The 21,043-nt window shown below is 44.0% G+C and overlaps 1 protein-coding gene across 2 annotated transcripts in view; it reads right to left on the bottom strand.

The window, feature by feature from the left end:
- The window catches only part of LOC110527438 (E3 ubiquitin-protein ligase Midline-1), a 57,909-nt gene that overhangs the window by 22,769 nt on the left and 14,097 nt on the right, over positions 1-21,043 (bottom strand). The window contains exons 1-2 of one of the 2 annotated variants that reach the window (XM_021608705.2): positions 19,191-19,484; positions 5,615-6,389 (exon numbers count right to left, since the gene is read on the bottom strand). In XM_021608705.2, coding sequence (XP_021464380.2) covers positions 5,615-6,328 — 714 coding nt within the window. In that variant the 5' untranslated portion in view covers positions 6,329-6,389; positions 19,191-19,484. Of the gene's footprint in view, positions 1-5,614; positions 6,390-19,190; positions 19,485-21,043 lie in introns of those variants that run through there. The other variant, XM_021608707.2, reaches the window with a different exon arrangement.

Below are 21,043 nucleotides of genomic sequence, written 5' to 3'. Positions count from 1 at the left end.
TTTTGGAATGAGAACTGATAATAATAATAAATCATTAATAGAAGACCAATGGATCAGATATTAAAATATTTGAAGAGTTAAATTCGGGAAATTATAACTCTTACTCTTAATTTTACCAGTGGTGCACCGACATCCTAGTTAATTAATGTTTACATGATTAGTTTAACATCACATAATAATTCAACCTAGATACTTGATTTGATTATATACAGTCTTCACATTTAGTGATAGTGTCACGCCCTGACCATAGAGAGCCCTTGTTTCTCTATGGTGTAGTTGGTCAGGGTGTGACGAGGGGGTGTTCTAGTTTAAAATGTTTAAACGTTGATGCATTTTACTATTTCAGACAAAATAACTGCATTTTAGATGTACTGTGCCCGAAATTATTGACATCCCTGATAAAGGTGAGCAATAATGACTGTATGAAATAAATCATATTAATACTGAGCTAAACTGTATGCAAAAAAAGGGAAATGATATTATTGTATACTAACCCAATTGCTTAGAGAAAGAGATTTTGTTCAACAAGTAGTATTTTTTTCACTCAAAAAGGTAGGTGTCAAAATGATTCTTATAAATAAAGTAATCGAAATTTTAGTATTTGCTCCCATATTCCTAGCACGGAATGACTACATCAAGCTTGTGACTATACAAACGTATCGGATGCATTTGCCATTCTTTTTGGTTGAGTTTCAGATTATTTTATGCCCAAAATAATTAAATGGTAATTCATGTTTTGTGTCATTTTGGAGTCACTTATATTGTAAATGAGAATAGAACATGTTTCTAAACAATTCTACATTAATGTGGATGCTAACATGATTACGGGTCATCCTGAATTAATCATCAGTAATGATGCGTGAGAAAGTTACAGAGGGTCAAAGATCACACCCCCAGGACCCACCAGAACATGTGCCAGCACGTCGATGCTTTTGATATATTTTTATGTGGTTTTTATATAATTTTACGGTTTTCTTAACACAAATGCTTCCTACCATTGATGCCCAATGGTGAATTTTTTCAACTTTTCTGTAAAAAAATTAAATAACCCTGAACCGTAGTAAGAGGCCTATGCTTGGGTCTCACAGGGTTTAACCCTATCCCAAATCTTAACCCTTACTTTAACCAGTCGGAATTAATGCCTAAACGCAGCTATCGAGTTTTTGACGTTTGTCCCCCCTGTGCAAACGTTGAATACTGAAGTGAGACCATAAGATCTCGTTGGTTGTTGAGCAGAGGATACATCATGTTGAAACAGCTATAGACTGTGTATCAAATTCTCTGATGTACTGTATATCAACTTCTCACATCTTGCTTCATTCTTAATGTGTTTGCGGTTTGCTTGTGTGTCTTGTCTCAGTGTTAATTTGTTTGTTTGTGTGCCATTATGTTCTCCTCACTTTATCTGCGTCAACTTTCTCTTCATCTCCATCAGTTCTCCATTTCTCCTGTTTCATTTTCCCAAGCCGTTTCTGTCTGATATAAACTCAGTGATTTTGTTTACGGAGAAAGGCAAGCAGCTTTGAGTTATTTACTCTCACTTAATGGAATCCATGCCTTCATGTGCACACCATGTGGGAAAGTTGCAGGATCCATACATGAAGTACATCTGCATTAATTCCATGTGATTTTGTGCCATCCGTTTTGTTGACATCAAATGATGGATACAAAATCATTTATATCACTATTTACCATCTATTTGCAGTGTTCGTGATAAACGTAACGTTTCTGTCACTACTCTGCCAGTTGTGCAAAATGCAAGCCATAATGCTGCATAACGTACTGTACATGATAACACTTCAGAAACAGTCAATGCTTGTGTTGTCTGTGGTCCGTCCCTTGGCCTAGACCCTTGAGACACAAAGTCATCTGCATGGACAGTCATAGATCAGAGGCAAGGCTGCAGGCAAAGGGTCATGACCGTGTAACAGTATGACTCAATTACTCCAGGGCATGGGGGAAGATGTTGTAGTTGGGCTGAGTAAAGTGAAGAGTTATGACCAAGCCAGGAGCTGTGCCATTGGGGAGGGGAGGAAGGCAGAGGACAGTCAAAGGTCTTTACTTAGCTACAACAAGTTTATCATGATTCTGCATTGTTAGATCAGAGCTTCCTCTATGACCCAGATCCATGGACCTCTGATGCTATTTTGAACCATTTCCTCTCTCTGTACGTTTCCGTGAAATGGTAATTTTATCTCCCAAAAGGAAAGGGTGTAACCACAATGACCTAGCCCCTTCACAGAGGCCCACTGCCACCACTGAAAATACTGCAATCATAGGACAGTCATTTCCCTTCAATCGTTCGGTAGCTCCGCCTAATATGAGTACATGTTTAATGATCCTTAATGTTTTCTTTCATGAGTAATTAAAGGTCAAATCAATACTGCATGAATTTTACATGGTGTGGTGCAAAGGGTTCTGGTAGAAGTGACCTACATTTGAGCTTCGCCTACCCTTACAGGAGTGTTTTCATGACTCTACGAATCTTTAAATCCTTCAAAAGGTGAAGTGAGAGAGATTAGACTATAGCACAAGGCCTTTCGATGCAGGTCTGTCGCAGAGTGAGAGTATTAACCCATCGTAAGCCAATCCTGGGTTGCGATCATTCGGCTCCAAACGGAAGCAAATGTTTGTATTCTGTTTCTTAATTGATACTGGAGTCATGTAGGAACATGTAAAGGGTTCGCAACACTGAGAATATTACCCCCCCAAAAAAAGATACACTTCACTGGACAAAGATCAGCATGTTCTTCCTCTACAGTAGGTAGAAATGTGTTTATTTTGCAAATGCAGTGCACATGTGGTATTGCGTTGTCACTGCATCAGGAATTATCTCCATTTTATAACCAAGAACCCCAAAGCCCCAGTGCAAGTCTGTAATCATGCACCCAGGTACCCATTCTAGTTTTGAGGGGGGCAGCATTTTTTGGACTCACCTAGGGGCAGCAGAATGGTAAGGACCGGCCCTTGCATTCTTACATGATTGTGTATCCTCTGGTATGCTCATTTGTGCAATGTGCAATGCCTTTTAAGTGCAGAAGATCCATGTAATAACGCACACATAATATGGAAGTGAGGCAGAAAGACACTGTAGTGTAGAAGAACAAATGCTCCATCAATGGTTCATCTCTCTGAAAAACAAAAATAGCCAGTGCTTCATTTGAGCTGGATCTTTCCGGGAATAGGATCCAACACCTCTCAGTTTTGCAAGGATCCGGTAGCCTACCTCTCCTGGCATGACATTTTTTCTCTCACTGTTTGCAATTCACACTGAACATGATAGTCCAGTGTTTAATTTGGCCCAGATCCTGCCGGAATAGTATCCGGCACCTTTAAGTTTTGCAAGGATCCGGTAGCCCACCGCTCCTGGCATGAAACATTATTTACACTGTTTACAATATAAACATCAAATAAAAGAGATCTGCCCATAACAAAAAAAAAGGTCATGTGAAAGGTAAACCCGGCCCGGGTTTATGGTTCGCGCAATATTGTAGCCTGGTGGCCTTTGCTGTGAAAAGAGAGAAGTGCTCTTGAATCACTCACAGAACTAGAATGATATTAATTTTCTATGATCTCTCTCCGTCTCTCTCTTGCTCTGATAGACACGAGCCTGCAACTATCACCTCTCCAGCGTTGCACTAAATTATAGAATTGCTGCTGTCTGTCCGTTCTGAAATAAATGAAATAATTCAGAATACTACACCAGGAATACGTCTATAATTGAGCCACAGAGGATCAATAGCTTATTTAAAATAAATAACATATGTGTGGATTGTTTGTAGCCTAAACACAAGGATTTGCCTCGGGAATGTGTGGCAAATCTGCCAGTGAATAGCTAAACAGACCTTTCGCAATATTTCAAATACAATCGCAGGAAAACGTAGGTTGGAAAGCAAATGGTTACTGCTGAAAAGAGAAGACTCTAATATGTATGTAGGGTACCAAAATATTTGATCAACTTCCAAATAGGCCTGTTCAGTGAACAGCATTGTTTTACAAAGTAAAACAATAGAGAGAGAGAGGCTGTTGACACCAGCGCATTGACCATGACTGGTGAGTGAGTCAGTAAAACTGGAAAGCTTTTTCAGGATTTTAATTCTTCCTCATACTGTACAAAATGGCATTGTTTAGACAGGCAGCCCAATTCTGATATTTTTTTCCACTAATTGGTCTTTCGACCAATCACATCAGATCTTTTCCAGAAAAAAAAGATAGATAAAAAGATAGAATTGGGCTGCCTGTATAAATGCAGCCTTTGTGCATCTCCACACACCTAGGCCTAGGCTATTGATGGATTCAAGACAAGGTCTTTTTTATTGATCTCAGATTATCGGTTTTGTCAGTGTCAAAGTAGCCTGTCATTTCTATAATTTGTGCGGTATTAAAAATGATTCTGTTAAAGTCACCCGTCACTTAAAATGACGTAGAGTTGCATGAAAGGCTTTTAGGACACATTTTTGCCAGACCATAGGCAACAAATAACGTCGCCATTTGTGCAACTTCTGCAAGTGCCTCTACTCTACTGCTCTGTGCCACTCAGGCAAATACAATGATATGCATGCAATGCTTTACTATAAAGCTGTTTTTTTATCATGTATTCTTGTACCTCAGAGCCCCACAGGTCACCCCCCTCTCGCGCTCACATTCTGTTTCAGAACCTCCCGATTTACAAATGAAGCATTGATAATAGTTACATTTGGACTCCATGTGTTGCTTCTGTAATCAGAACACTTTTCTAGACCGCTTAACATACACAGGAGAGATGGACCAGAGTGCAAAAGATGCCAAACTGAAAATCAGTGATCACACACGGCCTTATCACAAATTAAACTCTGGTCTTCATTTGTCCTGCAGAATCCATATAGGACACCTCAATCAAACACCACACTTCTGGGGACCACCATGCCCTAACAGACACCCTTCTTCACATGGCAGCAGGCCCCCATCCGACAGCCCCCCCCCCCCCCCCCCGAGTGTGCTTCAGCTCCCCCCTGAGAGAGGGGGTAATAACAGGCCATCTCCCAGTGGGCCCTCCCTAACAGCCTTTAACACGACCTACCAGTCACACTCAATTAAACCAACCCCCACCAAACGGAGCGATTACCACTGTTTAACCTCAACCTTCTGGATGCAGCACTCTTCCTCATCACTAATGAACCCCTACTTTCACACTGCCTGCACAGGAGAGATGCAGAGAGACCCTCTTGGCATTTTGGGGCGGTGCAGTACTTGTACTAATTGTATGATTAGGGCGCTCCTCTAATGATGAAACAAAAAGATGATAACATAATTTTGGTTGGAAATCTAGGCTACATAGTTAGTGAAGATTATAGTGCACTCAAAACAAAATATAGTTGCTGTATTTCTTCACCACAACATTACACTTACAATGTCACACCTACGATGGCGAGTGCACAATCGGGCATCTCACTTTCTCACTCTTTTCAACTTCACACACAGCTTTCCACAGCTCCTCACTTCTCCCTTTTCATTCTTTACACCGTCACACACATTATCCACAGCAGTTCTGATGCCGCCCCTCCTCGAAACAACATGTCCACCAGCAGAGCATAGCGACCAGGTTCATGCATACATTCAAAAAGTCATCCCTTACCTTGAGTTTCTCGAAGCGGTCGCTCAAGGCCGCCACCTGGTGGTCTCGGTGTCTTCCCACCAGTTTGCACAGCGAGCAGATGAGCTGTTCGTCGGTGACGCAATACATGTTCACTTTCTCCTCCTCGTGCTCCAGGCACTGCAGCCCCCGCAGGTGGCAGTCCGGCATGGGCTCAATCAGACGGTGGCCCGTGAAGGGCTTCTTATTGGGGTGCGTGGCACGCAGGCACTCGTCACAGTATGACACCTCGCATGTCACGCACGTCTTGACAGCGTTCTGCGGCGGGTCCTGCTCGCAGAACTGGCACTGCACGTGGCTGGGCGGCGTCCCGGGGCTGGTCATGGCGGTGGAGGCGGGGACCAGGGCCAGGGCGAATCGCCCGGCGTCCTCGCTAGGGGAGTTGGGCCCGCTGTGAGGCAGCAGGGCCAGGGGGCCGGAGGAGGCGGCCCTCTGGACGCGGTCGATGATGTTCTGGAGGGTGACGTTGCGTTTCAGTCCTTCTAGGCCACGCTGCGGACTGAGAGAGATGACATAGCGGCAGGTGGGGCACTGGAAGGCTCCGATGGACTGGACGGGCTCGTTGGAGGCGCAGTGGGATACCAGGATGCGATGGGCGCAGCCGAAGCACAGGCTGTGGGCACAGGGCAGGAGCAGTGGGTCCTCAAAGAGCTCGAGGCAGATTGGGCAAGTCAGCTCTGACTCCAGCGCGTCCATCCTCTCAGGTGGAACTCAGGCGCGGGCGTGTCAGCGAAATCCAGGGTAACTGCTCAGCTATCTGGAGAGGTGGACAGAAAGACTGAACCGTTCAGATAAATACATGTGAATGGTTATCTACAGTCGACTGATCATTTCCATTGTCATCAATTGTAGTACTTCAATGAAAATGAAGCGATAAATGAATTCATCAAAAACGTGGAGTGTTGAGCGATCAGAGCTTGTATTGTTTGAAATGTCCACAATATATGGGTGGATGCTGTGCTAAAAAAAAAGGTGAGGTCATAGAAATAACAAAGCAAAAGTCTCTTCTGTCATTTTATGTTTCCTTTATTTATTTGTCTTAATTGTCTAATGTTAATAAACAGAGGACAGGAGTACAATTTATGTTAAAACATCTGTCTCAGTAATGGCAAGCTGTAACACACTGACTGACGGTGACCCAGAGCCCTTGTCAAAACCAATAAGGAGGGATGTCTTTTTTTTACTTCTATCGACAACCTGGTTGCACAACTCAATACATTTGGCAATATACATTTGTATATCCTTTTTGTAGGCCTCCAGGTGGGTTATTTCATCCACAATTGATGCTGAATGCAGATAATCACTCATCAGAACAGAGAACTGAAACTTGCTCCCCCACAACGCTGTCTAGACAGGTCAACTAAACACTCATGCCATTGTCTGAGGTGACGGGTGCCAATACTCTCCCGACGCCATGCCCTTCTCTCAATCCTGCGGCAGTGAAAATGTACCCTCAGTTTGGCCCGAGTACAGCAAGGGACAAATGATTTTCAATAAACTGATGCTGAGCAGAGCATAGGAAACGGACCTGTCTACCTGGAAATGTAATGATTTTACAGCTACCCAGAACCATTGTGTGATTTTATTTGACCATGGTAATACTGACCTGATTTAATTGAACGGTTCAATTTGAACCCTTCTTCAAAGTCTCGTGTCAATAAGTGAACAATCCTTCAAAGTCAAAGCATAATCCTACTTCTAATAAAGCCGTTTTTCCAGGGATGTCCCTGGGTGTAGTATTTTCAACAGATGTCACTGTTTTCTGTACTTGTGTGTCCAGCAAGTACAGTACTATACATCTCTCTGGCCTAGTTCCAAGTGGGACTAGACTGCTAAGCAACACCACTCCCCTACCCCTCTGGAACAGTGACAGACACAACACTTCTTATTTAGCATTGAATGGTCTCTGAATTCCTCTGATCAGGGACATTGAGTTCACTTGAATGTCAACTGCAGAATGCTTCAACCTTCGGACATCGGACAGAAGCTGTAGTGACCAAACACATTCATTGTGAAGGATCATACAATGTGTAATACGTTGTACGTTTTAAAAACACAAACACCAAACATGCCTAAATTGAACTGATACAGAACTGAATAAATCAATGTAGCACGCACCGTACCAGCAATGACTTGTCTATCACAGAGACAACTGCAGTGACCCAAACGTTTCCCTGAACTCAGTGAAGATGATCGCTCCCTTGACTTCGGTGTACGGTATTGAAGTATACGACTGCATGTCAAAGTATCTGCTCTCAACCTAATAACACCAGATAAACCATGAAACAGCTGAATAGATTCCTCTGGTAAAAGTCCAAAGCAAGTAATAACTTGAATAAGTAGAATGCTAGTCACTTTAATAATGTTTACATATTCTGCATTACTCATCTCATATGTATATAATGTATTCTATTCCACTGTGTCTTAGTCTATGCCGCTCTGACACTGCTCGTCCATATATTTATATATTCTTAATTCCATTTCTTTACTTAGATTTGTGTGTATTGGGTATAGGTTGTGAAATTGTTAGATATTACTGTTACATATTACTGCATTGTCGGAGCTAGAAACACAAGCATTTCGCTACACCCGCAAAAACATCTGCTAAACACGTGTATGTGACCAATAAAATTTGAATTGATTTGAAGTGGAGTCCCCGTCAGACTTTTCCATGGTCTTTGCCCTTCCCTAGCACGCGGATCCCCTCTTAGCAGACCCACTCAGTACCCACCAATGGATCTCGCTCCCGTGTACTCAGCATCGCAGACATCTCTGCAGAGGAGGAGGACGATGCTACAGAAGCTGAAGAGCCCGAATCAGAAACACAGGCAGCAGGGAGCTCAGAGGACAGATCCCTGAGCATGGAGACACAGCGGGGTGGAACACCGGTCCACAGCAGGCATCACTCTGCTGCCTGCTTAGCCCTTATCCTCCTCACGCACACACTGAATACGCAAAGTCGTCTAGTGTAGCTGCCGACCAGCTTTTCACAGGAGTTTCACAGGAGCCACGGAGGCACAACAGGAAAGGACAGAGTTGTCCCGACAATTCCAGCAAAGTTAGCGAGAGAGAGCGGTTCACTAGAGCGGGTAGCTCTGTGGACAATCCCACTTCATACAAAAAAAGTGACACTGCAATCTGTCAGACCTCACAGTGGAGGTGCGGGAGGGGAGGAGGGAGAGAAGAGAAGAGAAGAGGGGCAGAGAGGGGGTGAGGGAGAGGGTATTGTCTTCTCTCTCCCTTCTGCTCATTTATAGCTGTGGTCCAATGAAAAATCAGCAGGGATAGGTGTCAGAAGAATAACTAATGTAACACGTGTCATTAAAATACTGTGTGAATTTCAAATCTGAGGAATACACATTGTATACATTGGAGTTCTATGACATGTAATGGGTTTAGACACTAGTCTTGGACTCTTCTTCCTATTGACCTCTGTGAAAAATAGACTGTGATGACCTTCCCAAAGGGCCTAACCAGGGTTGGTAGTTGAACTGAGTCTGAACCTTTAAGATCAATCAAATAATGTGTGGAGTTATGTTAGTGTGTTGATATGCATCGTGAGAGAGAGTCACAAGTTGAATTACAGTGTTTTCCATTTGCGGTCAAGGCATTAACCCTTTCGGTTGTAACTAACATGGTGCCTCAGGCAGGTTTGTTTGAGAAAGTTAAATGTTGCTGGCTTGGCAATTGATGCCAGGTGGGGACAGGTACAAAGAATGGTGACTCACACTGACAGCCAGCTAGCCAGACTGAAACATGGCCAATGAAGACGAGGCTACACTACCTTCATACCAAGTTGAACCCTAACAATTAAGGACAAAAAAAATGGATTTACCGGTAAGGAAACTTGATCACTTTCAGCTAAATTTGCCTGAACTGTGAGTAAGTTATATTGTCCCAACTAACATTTAGAGTAGCCTTTTTTAAAGTATGAGAGGGGAGGTCAACTTACTGTTGTGAGTTACAATAGTAGAATACATGGTGCAATTTCTAAATTTGGTTGTGCATCAGCAGTTTTTCTCCTTGTAAGCTAACAATTTTTTTATTGGTAAATTTGTCATGTACTGTCATGTTGTGTCTTGTCTCTGTCCTTTCCCTTCACCCTGTCTCCCTCTGCTGGTCGTTGTTAGGTTACCTTTTCTCCCCCGCTTTCCCCCAGCTGTTCCTTGTCTCCTCTGACTACCCATTCACCCCGTTTCCCACCTGTTCCCTTTTTCCCTCTGATTAGGTCCCTATATCTCTCTCTGTTTCTGTTCCTGTCCTTGTCGGATTCTTGTTTGTTGTGTTTCATGCCTGAGCCAGACTATCGTCATGTTTGCTGTAACCTTGTCCTGTCCTGTCGGAATCTGCCGGTCTATCTGAGCCTACCTATGTTTGGTTATTAAAGAAGCTCTGTTTAAGTTAGTTCGCTTTTGGGTCCTCATTCACTCCCCATAACAGAAGAATCCGACCAAGAATGGACCCAGCGACTTCGGATCCTCTCCACTCAGCCGTCGGGATCCAGGGAGCGATGCTAGGCAGACACGAGCAGGAAGTGTCTGCTGCTCGACATGCCGTTGAGACCCTGGCCACCCAAGTCTCCAACCTCACAGAACAGGTTCACCATCTCCGCCTCGATCCACCGGCCACTTCCAGGGCTTTCGAATCTCCGGAGCCCAGAATCAATAACCCGCCGTGTTACTCTGGGGAGCCCACTGAATGCCGCTCGTTCTGCCAAACGACTTAATGCGCGTCAGGCGCGTTGGGCGCTGTTTTTCGCTCGTTTCGAGTTCGTGATTTCTTATCGTCCGGGCTCTAAGAACACCAAGCCTGATGCTTTGTCTCGTCTCTTCAGTTCTTCAGTAGCCTCCACTGACCCCGAGGGGATTCTCCCTGAGGGGCGTGTTGTCGGGTTGACTGTCTGGGGAATTGAGAGGCAGGTAAAACAAGCGCTCACTCACACTCCGTCGCCGCGCGCTTGTCCTAGGAACCTTCTTTTCGTTCCCGTTCCTACTCGTCTGGCCGTTCTTCAGTGGGCTCACTCTGCCAAGTTAGCCGGCCACCCTGGCGTTCGGGGTACGCTTGCTTCCATTCGCCAGCGTTTTTGGTGGCCCACCCGGGAGCATGACACGCGTCGTTTCGTGGCTGCTTGTTCGGTCTGCGCGCAGACTAAGTCCGGTAACTCTCCTCCTGCCGGCCGTCTCAGGCCGCTTCCTATTCCCTCTCGACCGTGGTCTCACATCGCCTTAGATTTTGTCACCGGACTGCCTTCGTCAGCGGGGAAGACTGTTATTCTTACGGTTGTCGATAGGTTCTCTAAGGCGGCTCATTTCATTCCCCTTGCTAAGCTTCCTTCTGCTAAAGAGACGGCACAAATCATCATCGAGAATGTTTTCAGAATTCATGGCCTTCCGTCAGACGTCGTTTCGGACAGAGGTCCGCAATTCACGTCTCAATTTTGGAGGGAGTTTTGCCGTTTGATTGGGGCTTCCGTCAGTCTCTCTTCCGGCTTTCACCCCCAGTCTAACGGTCAAGCAGAACGGGCCAATCAGACTATTGGTCGCATCTTACGCAGTCTTTCTTTTCGTAACCCTGCGTCTTGGTCAGAACAGCTCCCCTGGGCAGAATACGCCCACAACTCGCTTCCTTCGTCTGCGACCGGGCTATCTCCTTTTCAGAGTAGCCTCGGGTACCAGCCTCCGCTGTTCTCATCTCAGTTCGCCGAGTCCAGCGTCCCCTCCGCTCAGGCTTTTGTCCAACGTTGCGAGCGCACCTGGAAGAGGGTCAGGTCTGCACTTTGCCGTTATAGGACGCAGACTGTGAGGGCTGCTAATAAGCGTAGAACTAAGAGTCCTAGATATTGTCGCGGTCAGAGAGTTTGGCTCTCCACTCAGAACCTTCCCCTTAAGACGGCTTCTCGCAAGTTGACCCCGCGGTTCATTGGTCCGTTCCGTATTTCTCGGGTCATTAATCCTGTCGCAGTTCGACTTCTTCTTCCGCGATACCTTCGTCGCGTCCACCCGGTCTTCCATGTCTCCTGCATCAAGCCCGTCCTTCGCGCCCCCGCTCGTCTTACCCCCCCCCCCCCCCATCCTTGTCGAGGGCGCACCCATCTACAGGGTCCGTAGAATTTTGGACATGCGTCCTCGGGGCCGTGGTCACCAGTACCTCGTAGATTGGGAGGGGTACGGTCCTGAGGAGAGGAGTTGGGTTCCCTCTCGGGACGTGCTGGACCGTGCGCTGATCGAGGATTTCCTCCGTTGCCGCCAGGTTTCCTCCTCGAGTGCGCCAGGAGGCGCTCGGTGAGTGGGGGGGTACTGTCATGTACTGTCATGTTGTGTCTTGTCTCTGTCCTTTCCCTTCACCCTGTCTCCCTCTGCTGGTCGTTGTTAGGTTACCTTTTCTCCCCCGCTTTCCCCCAGCTGTTCCTTGTCTCCTCTGACTACCCATTCACCCCGTTTCCCACCTGTTCCCTTTTTCCCTCTGATTAGGTCCCTATATCTCTCTCTGTTTCTGTTCCTGTCCTTGTCGGATTCTTGTTTGTTGTGTTTCATGCCTGAGCCAGACTATCGTCATGTTTGCTGTAACCTTGTCCTGTCCTGTCGGAATCTGCCGGTCTATCTGAGCCTACCTATGTTTGGTTATTAAAGAAGCTCTGTTTAAGTTAGTTCGCTTTTGGGTCCTCATTCACTCACCATAACAAAATTAGTCTAGCCAGCTATCTAAACTTGTTGTTATTGTGGCAAAATACTGATGCAGGGCACGGTCCCAGGGGCCCTGAATTCCACGGGTCCGCCTTTGATTTTGATGTTCACTCTCACTCTGATATCATATTAACATGGCATAATGTGTAGAATTGCATACAATTAGCTGTAAAACTGCAAAAAAATATGTATATACACGTACATATATCTCTTCCCCACGGCAAAATGTGTTATGAAATTTCAACATATTCTTTCTGCCCCATGGCATACTGTGTATATTTGCTGAAAAATTGCTTTGAAACAGCAACATTTTATCCATGCCCATGGCACAATTTGTAGTATTGCAGGAAATTAACTTTAAAACAACAACAAAAATTATCTCTGCCTTCAAGAGGGGGGACACTAAAATGTTTTGCTCGGATAAGGCACTTTTCATGAGCTTGGGTCCCAGAAAAACATAGAATTTCTCATTTGGGTCCCAGGCTGAAAAAAGTATAAGAACCCCTGATTTAGAGCACTATGCATATCCCCCTGTGTCTCGCTGGATATCTTGTCTGTTTGTGAAGGTAGTGGTTGTATCTTTAAATCAACTCAGTTGCTAGAGGTTGTGGCTTTTTCACTATCTTTGATCTCATAAATTTTAAACAGATCCTTTTTCTCTCCAGTTTTTAAAAACAGTCACTTCATGAGGAGTGGATGAAAAGATGAAAGGGCAAGACAATATGATGTATAAGGGTGCAAAGGTCAGATGCTCTGAGACAAAAAGGAAAAGTAATCAATTGGAGATTAGTTAACACCTTCAAGCTACTGTATATTGAAATTGGATGTAAAAATAGCCCTTATGCTATCATAGTAAGCTTACGTCTCCTACTGAATGTTTGTAGCTAGAGTAGCCAAACACACAAAAAACGTATTCAATAATATGTGGTCAAGATTCCCTTTCAGTTCAGTACAATAGGACTATCAAAAAAGGGAGATCCCATACAGTGGATACCATTTTATAATCCCACGCTTGTTATCCCAAAACAGCTGAAACGTAAAATAAAATGTAAAAAAAAAAAAAAAAATACCAGCAGAAGGCTGCTGTAACAAAATGGAGGGGAATATTGTCCATCCGGTGGCTTGACGTGAGCGACTGTGGCATCCCACGGAGCGCAACGCTCAAACTAGGTCAAAGGCATTGACCTACCTAACATAATCAGTGTGTGTATGCATATGCACTTTCATTTCCAAATGAACTGAGACGGGCGAAAAACGAGAGGAGATGCACGAGAGGAGATGCACGAGAGGAGATGGTTCATACTTTTAGGGCAAAGGTATGAACCATTTATAGGTAGCGTAAATACAAACGTATTCTACATCTTGCCTAATTTCTGGGGATTAGATGTGAGATACATACTTCAAATATCAGTTTTATTTTGCAATTGTTAATGGTAAAAAAAATGGTAGTATTATTTTGGATTTGAAAAAGAGGAACAAAAAAATAAAAATGAATAATTATGTGTTTTATAATCCCTATACAGAGTCTAATAAGAATCAACGCTCACATGTCCGTATTTCATATAGCAGGACATAATCTATAGTTTCCTAACCAGGGCCATAAATAACAAAGAATTGTTCTAGCTACCTAGGACTTTTGACAATTTATTTGCTTCTCTCCAAACACGTTTAATAACCTAAAGGCAGATTAGAGGATTGGCTGTTGAGAGTAATAACAATCTCTTTTGTTGGAGCATCTGAGATGAACCACTGACCCTAGCGTTTCTTTCGGGAGCTGACCCCCTCATACAATTTACTTGAAGTTATACATTTTTATTGAGTATGAAATTGACACCACCCTTATATAACATGGTTTTCATGCCCTTGATGTCTGCTTTTGTTGTCAATATATACTGTAGGCATATTTCCAAAGTCATTGTTGAGAGTGTGAAAATATCCACTAATAAATGGCAATTGGACCCTCTGGTCTTGGCATAAAAATAGATTTGTCACAGCTACAGTGCCACAGCCCCAGTCCACTGTTCTGACACCAGTTATAGAGTGTATTGTTACCCTGTGTCTCTCTCTCTGTCCCCTTCTCCCCATGACCGTCGCATGCAGTGCCCTCCTAATCACCTCTAATGACCACCCCAGACCGCACGTCGGACTCATTAGCGTTAGCATTTAGCCACTCGCCCCCCTCACTCTCGGCCTGCCTGTCTTTGTTTCGGCCCCAGACACCCTGCCTGTTTATCCATAATCCGCTCCTGCCACTGTGTCTGTGACCAATCAGAGACTTTCATGTTGAAGATCGGGTCAGTCACGGCTAATGGGATTGGACGCTGTGTTTGAGGCTGGGGTGCGAGCCGGGAGATTAGGGGGGGGGGACCTGGAACCCTAAACTGGCACATCTGACTCAGGGGGGTCTCTCTGGCTATGATCCGCATCTGGCTCCCCCCTCCTCACTGACCCAGATATGGAATAATAATAACAAATGTTATTAAAAATTACATTTGTGTTGGGGACAGATTGGGGAAGAATGTGTTTATATAATAGTGTTTATAAAGCTGACAGGGCCAGATGGAAAAGTTTCAATGACGCATGTGTGTACTGTATGCGTTTGTGTGCGAGCAAGCAAGCATATGTGTGTGTGCGTTGCCTGAGTGCCTGCATGCTTACGTGTGAGTGCATGCTTGCATAGCAAGTCTGCATTAAAAATGGCTCTCCCGTGAAGTAGTGACCCACGACATACACCTAATTTCCTGAAACGAGTCATATATGTCAGGTTATGAGTTTGTGTAGAAAGTGGGAGTCTGTCCAGTTTACGGTGGAGGCATCTTATATGACCTGTGTGATGTAAACAGTACACAAATCCTTCATCTATAATGTATCATACTGTATAGGACCGTTCCCCGCTCCATCGCTCCACTCCCTTACATCACAAGACAGATGACAAGAGAGAGAGATGTCTTATGAAGCGACTATGCAAGTATGTGTGCATGTTTACATGACAGTGTATTAAATGTGTGTGATTGTCTCCCTTTCAGAATAGCTGAGACTGTTGATGTGATTCTGTGATACTGTTCGAGACCCAGCTTTAGTTTCCACAGACATGGCTAAGTGTCAGTCAGTGACAGGGGAAGAGAGAGGGGTCAGGGGTGACATATGCCACTCCACTCATCAGCCAATTCTGGCAGAGTCAAAGACCCAGTGCCGGGCGGGGAGAGTGGGAAAACTTTACCTGGCGTCTGTGGAATGTTATATGGAGCTAGGAAGCTTATGGTACTGAGTTTAACAGACATAGAGGTCAGAGGTGGGAATGTAATAAAGGTGTGTGTGTGGGTGCACTCGTTTGTGTGTGTGCACACACGTGTGTGTGTGTGTGTGTGTGTGTGTGTGTGTGTGTGTGTGTGTGTGTGTGTGTGTGTGTGTGTGTGTGTGTGTGTGTGTGTGTGAACACCTGTGTATGGTTATCTTCTCTCTGACACGCATCATCAAGTCATACTGATATCCTTTTCTACCAGCAGAAGATGTCGCTATAGACTGCAGACACAGTCATGGGATTGGGGGCCTTCGTCCTGACATGTCAGTTAGACCACAGGTCATTGATTGCTCCATCAGTTACACCCCAAGAGGCTGACCCCAGGTTATTTTTGGCATGCTTGACCTGACCGGGTAAACAGTCATATAAGGTCATAACAGCATACATAACACCCTACACATGGATCAAGTTAGAAGCTCTATGAAGCCACTATGGGAGGTGTTTAAGCAGCCTATGTGTAAGTGATATCTGTTTATGTTTCACACTTCAAATACTACACCTTTTATTGAGTTTTCTGTAGTAAAAGACATAAGCTGACACACACCCCGAAAATGTTTTGTCGAAGTGCTGAGAAACGGACAGAATAAACTATAAAAAGAAAGAAAGAAAGTTGCACACTAATTATGCTCCCAAACATTTGATGGGTTAGCAACCAACGCTTCAGCATGTCGTGCCTTCTTCTTCAGGGTTTTTGGGGCAATGTACCATACACAATGTACCATACACAATGTACCACACACAATGTACCACACACAATGTACCATACACAATGTACCATACACAATGTACCACACACAATGTACCACACACAATGTACCATACACAATGTACCATACACAATGTACCATACACAATGTACCACACACAATGTACCACATACAATGTACCATACACAATGTGCCATACACAATGTACCATACACAATGTACCATACACAATATACCACACACAATGTACCATACGCAATGTACCATACACAATGTACCATACACAATGTACCACACACAATGTACCATACGCAATGTACCATACACAATGTACCATACACAATGTACCACACACAATGTACCATACACAATGTACCATACACAATGCACAAGCCTGTCTATTCTCTTGCCTGTTTTAATAGTATTGTTTGTCCATTCTTGTGATATGAATGGGAGGACTGTCAAATTCTTCTATTTGGTAGGGGTTGCGGGGAATAATAAAGGAAAATTCCACAAAAAGTATATCTATATAGGTATGTGTATGTATGTATGTATGTATGTATGTATATGTATGAATGTTTACATATGCATGGGTATGTACGTGTATATATATATATATATATATATATATATATATATATATATATATATATATATATATATATATATATATATATTTACCGAAAAATTATATGGGGGATTGGAAATGATGCAGACAATTACATTGATGGAAACAACAATCTTTCCACAATATTAAGCTGATCCACCCCTAAAAAATTATGAAAAATAATACTAAAAAATACAAATAAAAAAAATCATTATTTACACACAAAAATGATCGTCAAAGTAACTTTGTAAAACGTTTCAAGAAAGAACGCTCTCTGGTGGCAACAATGCAGACGTGCAGAAAGACACATCGTTATACATTGGAGCATCTGCTTCTCTGGATCTTGAGAGAGACGGCTCTCAACACTCCACATTCCATCATTTCCCCCAAAATGGCAACCACCAAACTAAAGTCACACTTTTCCTATTTCAATTGTTCTCGCCGAATGACTATGACTGATCGCTGGAAACTGGAAAACTGTGTTCCGGTCCACACGACTTCCCTGATCGAAGAGGCAGAGCCAAAATCCCAAACAAGTCTCTCGTTGTTAAAGGCTCACTGCAGAAGAAGTTACCATGGAAATATTGTTCATGCATCTATTGGACCAAATAATCAAAGAACGCATAAGCATAGGCGCATAAGAGAAGAAAAAAAACTGTCTGTGGTTCATTTCCTGCTGGGAGATACCCAGAATGCAATTAGCAAACAGCACAACTGTAATAAACTGAAAATATGCCACAACTAACGCAAGGATAACAGCTTGGTCACCATCCATCTAATTACCTTATATCAGCAAGACACACAACATGACCAGAAGTACATCAAAGACACAGGAAAGCAGAGACAAACAGACAATGCTGTTGTTGCTATATTTATTCCCAGTGACAAACACAGAGCAAGTCACAGTGACTCATTCCCACAGTCTGTCATGTCCTGAGGCAGGTCAAAGTAGCCCCACGAGAGCTTATCAGACTATGGTCCTCAAGCAGTCGTCTCCACTGACCAAGTTGACAGTGGACCGCTTTATAACAGGTTGACAAAGTATCAACCATATCTTGAAATCACAGCTCTCCCTTCATTATCAAAGACAATAAACGCAAAGCCTGATCCAAGATATGTTTGTGCTGTCTGTCAACTCATATGGTCATTGTCATGCCAAACATGGACAAATAGATCTTGAACCAGGGGAGAGAAGGTTAGAGGGGCATCTCTGTGCCTTTGACCCACAATACAGTAAGTGAAGGGAAGTGAACATGATAGGTTTGTGCTTAGGGTTCAGAAGAGCGTTGTCAAACGTGTGCTTGGCTGGAAAGGACATGTTGCTGAATGGGCAGATGTGACCTCTGCTTCCCTCCTACTCTGCGTGATCAGTATCACACCACGTTGACGGCAGTATGCTGAGAGGATTTGGAGGAACTCAGAAATAACATAGCATAAACAAACACATACACACACACAGACACACACACACACACACACGCAGGTACACACACACACGTGCACACATGCCATCCTCCCAATTGCCTCCCCACCCATGCCGCCCGCGGAGTCGGTGTGTCAAATTCTCTTCAGTGATTTATTTTTAAAAGCCCAACAGTTCAGGTTTCTCACACCACACTAACTTTGTGAACACCCCACCGATATCTCTCACCCACTCGCATAAAGTCTGCTAAGAGGACAGGAGCTCATCAGCGTCCAAAAATTAGGTCACATGGAAACGATTGTGGAAATGAACAGAGGCATCACTCCCTGCACTGATACAATCACGACGTGCACCCTTAGGGGTCCCACTGTGTTCCTGCCGTCAAAAAATATTTGACACATCACAGTCCCCTCATCTGAATATGCAAAGCACTATGACAACCACTTATGTTATAACCCAAAACAGCAAATCTATTCTCATAAATACAAGAACACAGATGCTGAAGTAAAGTGTTTCATACTAAAATTCTGATGATCAATAGGTTATATTGATACAGTAGCATATTCACTAAAGTAACTACCTCTCACAAGTATATGGTGGTAGTCCCATCTGGAAATGTTGCCTACTTAACCTCATGGTCATACTATCATCAGCTCTATAACTGTGATCACGGTTAATGATGATTGAAACTCAGCGCTCTCTGTGATATCATCATCACTAGATGTAGAGAGCTTTGGAGAGAACTCCTGATGACCCCTGCTTTAAGTAACCAGAGACCCCATACCCTCAGGGACCACACAACAACATTTCCACACAATCAATCACAGTCCACCTTACCTGCCACATGGTTAAAATCCCATTGTCCATCAACAAAGTGAAATAAGAGAGGAAGAAGAAATGAGAGAGCTGAACTGAGCTGCTGAACCGTCAGGTCAGAGGAGGCCCTTCATTCTCCGTTAACAACAGACCAGCTGCAGCAGTAGTCGACCTGCTATACTCCAGTCCGACTGGGGGAACTTTGTGTCAGTGTACGTCTGTCTCTGGCTGTCACATCGCCTCTCGTGGCATATTTCCTCGCACCCTAAAGCCGCTCCTCTCCCCAGCCCAGTGAGAACACGCAGGCAGGAGGAGGGAATCTAGCTCACCGCTCCGCCTCCCCCTCCCCTTCCCCCTCCCCCTCAAGTCTGTGTTCAAATAGCTTAGTGGGCGGCCCTGCTTTAGATGAGCCAATCGGGAGGTACTGTAGCTAGAGCAGGGACAGCCCACGCTGTGCAGTCAGTTGGTACAGTACAGTATGCCTGTTGTGGGATTATGGCATCTGAAATGAAAATGTGTTGATTTATAATGGTTTATAATCTTCTCTCCTTCCTGGTATTGTCCCACTTATAATTTTCACGCTCTTTGCAATCTTGCCAAAGTTCTCTGTCTCTCTTTGTCTCTCTCTTGGTATCTCTCTTGGTATCTCGTTCTCTCTTTCTCGCTCTCTCTCTTTCTCTCTCTCTCTTTTTCTCTCTCTCTCTCAAACACACACACACACATACATACACGCACACTAGCAAAAGTTCATTGTAGAATGCTTTTTTTCTCTCCCCAAATGAAAGAAGGTTAGATTAAAGATTCTGTCCGCAGTCATTTACTTCTGGAGACATGTAGGGCGTTCGTTCTTCCTCAACTTCTACATGATATTGAGGGACTCACTCACTGACCTCATCTTGGGTAACATTCCCCATAGTCACTTGAAAAGTTCAAATCTGCCACCTCCCCTCTAGAATCTGTGCATTTCAAATGTTTGGAAGAAGAATGTAATATGCTTGTATTAGTCAGAAAGAGTTGAAGTTTAAGACCTTGGTTGAATGGAATGAATCAGGGCGCTGGGCTAGTTAAGCACCCTGACCGCGGCAGTGATTCTGACACTTATTTTTAGAGTTGGAACTGGATGAGTAAGGCACCGTTTAAAAATTGTACTTTTGAGAAAGACAAGAAAATCCATTTCCATCTAAGGTTAGTTTTAGACAAGAGTTGAGATCTTAACGGAAAAAGCTAAGTTCTTGTATCATCACAAAATGTGATTCTGCAGTATATGTCAGCTAAGCACATTTGATGAAACACGATGTATAGTCTGCACAAATGTAGAAAAAAGATTGTACGTTTTAAGACAAAGACTATGTAGGAGGTTTGAGCAGGAGAGAGGTTTCTCTACCTTTGGGAAAAACACTACGCCAGAATAGCTTCAGTAAATAAGTGCCCATCTCCAGAGTAAGATGATACCCTCCATTTCCCTTAGAGTAAAAAGAAAATCAAACAAAAACCCAGTTCTCTGGGCAACCTTTGGAGAGCTGCTGCTGCTGCTGCTTTGGGATGTGCTGTTAGGTGGAGAGGCCTCTTCAGAAAGCACATGAATACCCACAGTACAGACTCTTTCTTTAATTAAGCCCACAATAGACCTCCAGTCACAGAGCCTGGCTGGAAAGCGCCCAGCTCACTGTAATAACACAATGCATGCCTCTCAGGCACACAGGCAGAGCTCAGCGTTCTTCAGCCTCCTCAGTGTTCAAGAGACTCTTATACAAGTCAAAAAGGTCATTTATAACAAGGTCGCTCCTTGCGTCCTCCAATGTAAAGGATTTTATTCATTGACGCTGTGTTTCTATTCTTTTCTCTGTTCTTCCTGGAAGGACTGCAATCGAATT

Source organism: Oncorhynchus mykiss, chromosome 7, assembly GCF_013265735.2.
Source record: "Oncorhynchus mykiss isolate Arlee chromosome 7, USDA_OmykA_1.1, whole genome shotgun sequence".
Classification (NCBI taxonomy): Eukaryota; Metazoa; Chordata; class Actinopteri; order Salmoniformes; family Salmonidae; genus Oncorhynchus; species Oncorhynchus mykiss.
Note: the sequence above shows the minus strand (reverse complement) of the source record. Positions and strands in the feature narration are given on the sequence as shown.